At 41.6% G+C, this 8,824-nt stretch overlaps 1 protein-coding gene across 1 annotated transcript; it reads right to left on the reverse strand.

Moving 5' to 3' along the window:
- Positions 1-1,675: 1,675 nt before the first annotated feature.
- LOC103133204 (neuronal pentraxin-1-like) lies at positions 1,676-5,336 on the reverse strand. The gene is made up of 3 exons (XM_007544981.2): positions 4,953-5,336; positions 4,410-4,589; positions 1,676-3,075 (listed from the first exon to the last, which is right to left on the reverse strand). The coding sequence occupies exons 1-3, from the start codon at positions 5,220-5,222 to the stop codon at positions 2,854-2,856; spliced, it is 672 nt and encodes a 223-aa protein (XP_007545043.1). The 5' UTR covers positions 5,223-5,336; the 3' UTR covers positions 1,676-2,853.
- Between the last annotated feature and the right edge of the window lie 3,488 nt (positions 5,337-8,824).

Here is an 8,824-nt window from a genome sequence, read left to right on the forward strand (position 1 = left end):
ACATTTAATTACCATGTTGAACAACAGCACATACAAATTACCAATAAATCAGAGACTTCTTCAGCTCTGATCCCGGAAGAAGAACTTTTGCTCATTTAATTTTGTTCATTTGAAATGTAAAACCTCTCTTGTGTGGATACCTGTTATGGCCCTCTAATAGACTCTGCATGGTTCCTTTACTCTCTTTTAACTATGAAAGTATCAAATTAGAAGTTAGCAGTGTTGGGAACAAGGCCTAACCAGGAAAGACCTGAATGCCAAAATGAGGATGTCTCATTGTGTTACAATACATCTAACATCAGATGGGGACATTTGTGATCAAATATTATCCACAGTAAGACTGACTTGTTAGACTGTCAAGAATCAAAGCACAGTCCAGTCTCGGGTATTTTTTTTTTTGGGGGGTATTTTGTCATGCAGGGTGTGTGTTCTGGGAAAACAGAGAGCGGGGAGGGGATGAGAGCGATGCTTCCCTCCCCGGAGCTTTGACCTTCCTGACATTTACACATGACTGACATGAGCCTGAAATGTGGCCTCCTGCGCTCAGATAATTTCTCAAACTGTCAAGCTGGACGGAGGGCAGACTGCATAAACAGATTCAGATTTAAATACTGGGATGTGAAAGGGGATACAGCTCAGAGAGTCAACTGCAGCTAACACTGAGTGGATGGGAGAACTGATGAATATCAACTCATACATAATCTTCACAAGGGAACTTGCTGTTGGGCTTCTCTTTATTTACCAGCGACGGAAATAAGGGTCAGTTGATGGGAAGAAAAATGGAGATAGATACAAGAAGAGAAACCTGGCATGGGCTTGAAAAGACTCAGAAATGTGACTGAGGTTAGTTGACTTTCCAGGGTGACAACAATCCCAAACACACATCCACCACTACAACTGAATGGTTCTGATCATAAACAATTATCTCCATCCAAATCTGACTCATCTTGAGCTAATTTTTTGAGAACAGATAAATGATCTCTACAAGTGCAAAGCTGCGAGATGTTTCCTCAAAGCCTGCAGTTGCTCATGCGGTGAAAGTGGTTATGCAACGGCTTCACTCAGGGGGGGGTGAACACATCCTGCACACGTTGCACTTGTCCAGATTTTTTAAAGCAACACGATGCAGAAAAATTTGTAATTTTCTTTCACTTCAAAATTCTGCACTAAGTTGTGTTTTTTTTGTTTTTTTTTTGGTCACATATAATCCACATAAAACACGTTTGGATTTCAAAATCAAAGGGGCATTCATCATTTTGCAAGGCACCATATGAAATGGAAGTCTTAATCAAAGTGAAAGTGCCAAAAATGTTGCTCAGCTTTAAATACACAACGTGTCATGTGAGGTAAATCTTGTTCATAAAAGTGAATTGGTAGTTTTTGTTTTATCAGATGGTGGAAGGCTGATAGGACCAGGCATGTCTCCCCTCTGGCTGCCCCCATGACTCCAGTGCAGGCATGGGGCCTCGCAGCAGCAGCAGCAGCAGCAGCAGCAGCAGCAGCAGCAGCAACAACACAGCTTGTGCTTCCACCTTTACAAGAGACACTGCTTCGCTAACAGGCATCTGTAAAAACCCCTCTCCGCCTTTGGAGGTGCTCCCTCTCCGTCTTCACAACCTGATGTAGAGGAACACCGCAATGTCTGTTTCACGCACACAGAGCCAGAGATACTTTATGACATTTAGTATCACAATTTTATTACAAAAATTAAATTTTTCATCTGTCAGTTTTGCCATGCTTGGAGCATATAACAATACAGTAAAAAACCCAGACCCAGAGAGGATAGTAAAGCAGATTTCAACAATGCTTTCACAGCACTCTTTCAGTCATGCTGTTACTATACAGACACTGTAACATTCCTAATACAGAGTAGTACAAACACCTGCCGAAACACGTCATGTCAGATAACAAACTGTAAGTAAATCACATTTACCAACGAGAGAGAACAAGAAACTTAATCCAGCTCAAGAAACAAACAAAACAACAAAAAAAAAGAAAGGAAAGGAAAAACACAAACTAGTAAACACTGAATTTGCAACTGAAAACATACCAAATGTGCTGAATGTTTGTACCAGCCCAAGGCACCCAGGCTTTGTAGCAATGTTGGCAAGTTCACGACATTCTTACAGGGAAAAACTTGAAGCGAACGATGATTACAAATCGACTTTTACCCGCAGTCTGACTTTTTGCAGTGTCCTTCCTCCTTTGCAGTGTCCTCTTAGTCAGTCACAGTGCAAGTTCCGGAGGGTGGAGAGGGTGCGAGGGTTGGGAGGTGGTAGGGTGGGAGGGTTTGGGCGTCGGGCCGAGGAAGAGGAGGCTGGGGGGTCATTAGGAGCTGTACCGCATCGGACATCATTTCACAGCGCCAAACACTGACAAAAATTGGATGGACAGCGTAATCTCCCACTGCCGGAGGAAACAGGGAGGGTGTGGGGGGGGGGAGGCTAATGGGACGGTTTATGTAATTCCTCACTTGGATTGTGAATCGTCGAAACATAAGGTGCAGATTGCCAGCTGCCAGTCCAAGACGAAAATAAGCCAGAACAAAAAGCTTAGGTGTGCTTTCAACTAAACATCCAAGAAAAAAACCAAAAAACTACAAAAAAAAAACAATCAGATACCAATTTTGAGGAATGAGATTTTCTTTTTCTTTTTTTTTTGTTTTTCCTCCCCCTTCTCAAGTTTGGAGGCGTTGTTTTTTGCACAGGAATACCTAAGAATGACATAAATCCCAGATTTAAGCTTACCAATTACTCTCTAAACAAAGGTCAAATGAGGACAGGAACGACAAAAGCTCAGAAATACACGGAGGCCTTTTTTTTTCTTTTCTTTTCTGAAGCAAGAAGCTGCGACTCAGTTGATTGAGCTGCACGGCTCGAAGGTCCATTTGGTGGCACCGCCAAATATTTCAATGTTGCTCTCTGTCCAGGAGAAGACGTTACCGACAAACGCTTTGCTGTTGCAGTTTGCCAAGTTGGCGATTTCAGTGGCTGAGAGTTTCCTGTTCCAGATGTTTAAGTGTGCGAGTTCGCCAACGTATGCTTGTGTTGCATCAAAGCCTCCACCCAGCGAGTCCTGTGGATCGACAACAGAGCACCGTCAATGTATGAACCTAACTTCCAAGGGCTTTTCACATTTTGTCTCATTACAACCATAAGAGTACTTCACACAAATTGTGACATGGAAGAAAGCTGACGTATAATGTTTAAAATGCGAAAATTGCGTTATGCTTTTAGGATGCCAATCACGTCGTTAAATAAACCAAAACCCAGCACAAACGATTCTCTCCAAAAAGTCACCAAAACAGCAAACCCATCCAGCCTGCCTGGATCATTAAGCGTTAATCAGAGAAGCAGCCAAAACGCCTAGAGTGACTTTACTGAATCTGCAGCGGAGGTGGGACAAGTCATGCACTTCCACAAATCTGGACTTGATGGAACAGCATCGGGAAGTAAGGCACTGTTGAAATAAAACTATAGAAGAAGGCTCATTTGCAGGTATAGGCCTCGGGGGTAACACTGGAGGGAGGAGCTGCAGACTAAAATAGTCATGCACTCGATAAACCTGGCTCGGAAGTGTGGAGAGGGTAAAAAAAACGTAAAGAAAACGTTAAGAAAGTCATAAGAAGTGTTGTTTGTAGGTTCTCCACACACCGAAAAGGAAGCTGGTAAAAGGTGATGGGGAGAGATGGGTTCAACCAAATACAGAGTAAACCTGGAACAAAGTCTGCAAAAAGTTGCAGAAAAATTGAACTAGGGCAGAAATTCACCCTAAACATACAGCCAGACCTATCAATAATGTTTGTTTGTAAACAGTTTTTCATTTCACTGCTTATGCACCGGGATGTGTGCATAAGCAGGGATGTCATTAATCATGAGCTGAAGGTTGATGAATGCTTCTTTTTTATTTTAAAGTGCTGAATTTAAACATTAAAATATGATAACAAATAGTTTTGTGGTTGAAAAATCTTTAAAAATTGTTATGAAACAACGGCATTATGTCAAGCAGTTTGTCCTCAGACACAAGTTTATTTTGCACTATAAAGAGAAAGAGACAATATAAATGAGAAGAAATTAGCTATTACCAAAGTTCAATACTACTTCGGTGTTTGCTAATTGAACTCTACATCTTTAATGAATCATGCTTTATCCAAATTTTCAGAATGAAATTATGCCTCAAATCTCAAATGAACACAGTAATTAGACAGCTGAAGCTTAACCGGACTCCTCTCTAAGTGTCCCCGCAGTCTTATTTTGTGAATATCTCCACCTCTAATCTTTCTTGCGAAATTAAACAGATAATAAGTCAAAGGGTTGTTTCCACAAGACGTCTGCGAGGGATTTGGGAGCAGAGGTTGTGGTTTTTTAAATAAAAAAAAAATAAAAAAAAGAAGAAGAAGGAGTATTCACCTGCTCTTGTCCCAGAACCAGAACTCCATCTGCTTTGATAGGGTGATACGGTGCCAGGTTCTCCCCGTTCCCCTGCTTCACTCCGTCCTGGAAGGCCTCCCATATCCCGTCGCGAATGGTCCACGTGATGCAGAGGTGATGCCACTTTCCGTCGTTGATGCTGAACGGCAGTTTTGCAACCTGAAGAGAGGAGATAATCTCCTGAGTGCACCGTCTTTTCATGTTGGTAACAATATCCTGTTCAGGGTACACAATGGTATGAATGATCAACACCCTCTCATCCTTCTGCTGAATCACTTCCTCTCTCACGTGTCTCGCCTTTTAGGTGTATATAAAAAAATAGCCTCTATTGAGCAATTCATCACCTGTTATTATCCTGGTTTTGGTCTGGCCATTCTGACTCATCCAAGCACAAAACAAAAAAAACAAAAAAACAAAAGCGATGAAGCATTTTCCCACAGTTTGGACCTCTTAAAGCTAATTTGTGGATAACCTCAATCAGCCACAGGGTCTAAATCCAGGCGTTAGAGACTCAAAACTGACCTTGTCGTTGATAAGGAACTCCATGGGGTTGTTCCCCCACTCGATCAGCACCAGCTCGTTGGCTTGGCCTGGAACTGCGTAGGAAAAGGGCGTCCCCAGGCCGGGTGAGGCGCTGGACTTGATCCACAGACACACGCTAAAGGAGTACATCTCGGGGAGAGTCCTCTTGGCTTTGGCGTACATGTAGTTGGTCCTAAGAGGGAAGGTGAGCTGGAACCTGTCTGCTGGCCTGGTCTCTTTGCCTGCAGATGAAAGGGATAAGGAATTCATATGTTGATTATGTAATCCCTGGCATAATGTAACTACATTCACATTGGTGGAGTTAACTTACAGAACCTCTTAAAGGAGCAGGCTTCTGTTTATTTCGCTTTACAATGAAAATGTTTACATATACAGTAATGCTAAAATATGACATATATTGGCTATAATTATGTTTAAACTGATACATAATTTAATGTGTATGTTTAATATTAAGTAGGTAACATTAAAAAAAAAGCATTACAAACATGCTGAAATTCTGTTCTGGATTTTAAGTTTTGGTTGCCACCCTATAAGTTTTAGTAATTAGTTTGAATTGGCTTTAAATGGAAGACCTCCATACAGTGCAGGTATTCTAATTACATCACATTTCTAGAAAAAAANTAACGAACGTCTTCCCGGCCCGCCCGCTGCTGCACCAAGCACACACAACCGCAACAGAAATTCTCAATCCTTCGTCGAGGAGCCCGTTCAATTATTCATACTGCTATTGCGGTGCTCTGGCACAGAGAGCAGGAGAGGGGAAGGGAGAGAGGGGTGGAGGAGGAAAGAGGCGAGAACAGGAGAGGGAGGACGAGGTGGAGGGGAGGGGGTTTTATCTAAGAAAGGGGGCATCACAGATGGAATATGTATGTATCCAGAGGAAGAATTTGCATCTGCCTCCTGCCTCTGCATCACCTTGTTGCCTAATGCTCCAACTTTAGTTGCTCCTTTTGATTTGTCTCTTTATTTCACATTCTTTTCCGATTCCTTCTCCGCTTCGCCTCGATGAAACCAGCCTCACGAGTGATCGTACTGACCTTGACTAAGAAATCTGTCTTTGCTTAACCCCTGCAGGAGGATACATCGCTCCACTCACAGTTCACACTTTACAACCCCCCCGAGGAGTAGGACTGTGAAAGACAAGTCTTATATCTCACCCAGAGCATCTTCACAAAGCTCTTGTCCTGCTCATCTTCACACGAGGCGTTCCTCCTCTGTCTTTTTTTTTCTCCTCCTTTTACTTCCTCTTCTTTTTATTTTCACACCGTTTTCTTTTCTTTTCTTCTTGCCAGCTTTCTCGGTGCAGTAGAGTGCTGTGTGAGAGCTGCCCACTCCCCTTCCTCTGGAGGAAAAGAGCGGGAACACGAGAGAGTAAAAAGGATTTATGGCAAATGAAAGGGGGGGCGAGGGGAAACCAAAGGAAAGAGCATGCGCCAGTCGAGTCATGGTTACAGTGAGAGAAATAAAGATGATGAAGGTGTTGGAGGAAGCGAGGGCACAATGCAGAGCAACCCTTCGAAGAGTTCAAACCATTTGGGTCTTTGGCTCAAACTGTATATATTTACCACTAGCGTTCAAAACAATGTAGAGGCCAGGAAGAATCACTGCTTTTTTTTTTGTGGTAGAAATCACTCTTTTACATTGGCAAACAATTCATTCTGTGCGGCTGATTCTGTGTAAGTGAATCATTTATTCAGAGGTTAAATGTTGAAATTAATAAAAGCGTGAAGTTCAGTAGTTGAAGTCGTTCCTCCTGTGAGCAAACGGGTGTCAACCAGGTGGTCCTAATCTAAAGACGAAAACAGCAGATGCTGTCCATGCTGGCTATCCTCTCAAAAACATTTCAGTTCAAATAAGCAGGCTGCTGTGACTAAAAAGTGAATTATATAAAACATGTAAAAATTTCAGACATAATCTTAGATGATTGAACGTAGAAACAACAACAACAAAAAAAAAAACAATGCAGGAGAAAATAGAAAACACCGTTCAAATGGATACGATGTTTACATCTGTGATGTTAGGAAAGAAAATGTTTTCATGTGGCATGTGTCTAAAACAAGGCGTTTACGTAATTGGTTACTATGAACTGCTAGCTCTTTGGGGGGAAAATGAGGCCCACGGTAACACTGAGCCTCCACCATGCTCAACTGTGGACATAAAGGGACTTCTAAAAACAAAAACAAAAAAAGCAGCTCAGAGAACTACACTAACATTTAAAAAGTGAAGAAACCCTGACAGTTATCAAAGTATTAGAGTAATTTTGTGCATCGGGTTGTTCAACTTTAAAAAACACTAAAATACTGTGAAATGATTCCTCTTAAGGTCCACATTATGTTAACGCATGGTGAAATGTGAAGTGAGCGCTGGCTCAGGAGAAGCTGAAAGGCCTCAGTTCAACAGAAAACTCAAAACCCACTGGAAAAAAAAAACACATCTAGAAAGTGTAAGGAAAGACCACAGAAATGAGGATATATTCATGGAGAGATGGGTTATAACTCAGCAGGGCTACAGATCAAACACACACACACACACCCACACATACACACGCATACTTCAAGCGTTATAAGAAAATGCCTGAAAAATGGGACTGTCCATGCTGGCTTATCATCTCATACATTTTGTAAAGAATAATCTAAACGTAGGAGTTTTCCTGTGTTTTTTATTGTTCCAGGAGTCGTTCTGGTCTGCAGCAGCTGGCTCAGACGTCGCTGTCGAGCTGAAGCCTTGTAGCAGCCGCAGGTCATCGCATCAACCTAACAGGAAGTATATAAGCCGAGCAGACAGACATCATGTAGTGCTTCTGCAAACTGGTAAGATGGACAGTGTTTGAAATTGGGAAAAACTTAAGCTGAAAGAAAAATAAATGAAATGAAGAACAAATAATAATAGCATGACAGAATAAACGATTTAAACACAAAATATGGCATTCATTCATGCCTTTGCCATCAGTCTAAACAATTTTCATTGGTAGATTAAAAGTGAAAACCCTAAAGACAGAAATGTTCTCAGTGGTTTCAGTACTGCAGACCCACATGCCCTTTTTGCACATAATGTAGCTAACCCAACATTACTGTAAATGTAGAAAAAACATTAAAGCTCAGATTTCAGACGTTCTCGACTGGAATACGATCATTTGCATGTGAATGAAGTGGATGGATAAGAGCCTCTCCACAGAAATCTATTTCCATCACACCATAATGGATGCACCAAGCTGCTTGCTGCAGCGACACCAAGGCAGGAGCCAGTAATGGTTTTACGGCCGTTGGTGCCGACGTGGACTTTCTTTCCTGGAATAATTTATGATGTGCTTTTACAAAAGGCCGCACTCTGGGGAGAGCATGAGGGAGAATGTGGAGTTCAGTAGGACAAAAGAAATAAAGAACTGTTCGCACTTCCTACTCACTGAACCACAACCGTATTGCGATTTCATTCCTCCAGGTTCAAATTCTTGAATTTGTGATTTTAACCAAACTTTTTGGTGGCCAGTGTTAATATATTTTTTTTTCCCACTACATTGTACAGATTTGTTAAATAAATCTTGGCTATGACAATCCTCATATAAATCAACTAATTAGCTAAGATAGTCAGATAGTCTGTTTAAAATTTTAACTCGCACAGGAGACATGCAAGCTTTTTTTGCAAGAAAGAATTTGCTCCCTTACTGACTTCTTCTGTTCTTGTCCAACAACATTTTTATATTGGACAACGCAAGAACTTGAATTTTTAAAATTGTGAGGGAGGAAGTGCATCCAGACCAATTTGACTTTGCTCAGGAAAGTATTTCCCCTATACTCCTAATGCAGTTTGTTTCAGTCGTTTGGTGCGAATCATTTTCGACATTTGCAAAACGG

The sequence above is a fragment of the Poecilia formosa genome, unplaced genomic scaffold (assembly GCF_000485575.1).
Source record: "Poecilia formosa unplaced genomic scaffold, Poecilia_formosa-5.1.2 Scaffold11, whole genome shotgun sequence".
NCBI lineage: Eukaryota > Metazoa > Chordata > Actinopteri > Cyprinodontiformes > Poeciliidae > Poecilia > Poecilia formosa.

What these genes read in the sequence shown, in the direction of transcription:
- LOC103133204 (XM_007544981.2), bottom strand. Translation starts at nt 5,222, where the DNA reads ATGAATTCCTTATCCCTTTCATCTGCAGGCAAAGAGACCAGGCCAGCA. An exon ending in AGTTCCTTATCAACGACAAG is followed by an intron (nt 4,590 to 4,952) that starts GTCAGTTTTGAG and finishes TCCTCTCTTCAG; the next exon opens with GTTGCAAAACTGCCGTTCAG. An exon ending in TGGTTCTGGGACAAGAGCAG is followed by an intron (nt 3,076 to 4,409) that starts GTGAATACTCCT and finishes GTCGATCCACAG; the next exon opens with GACTCGCTGGGTGGAGGCTT.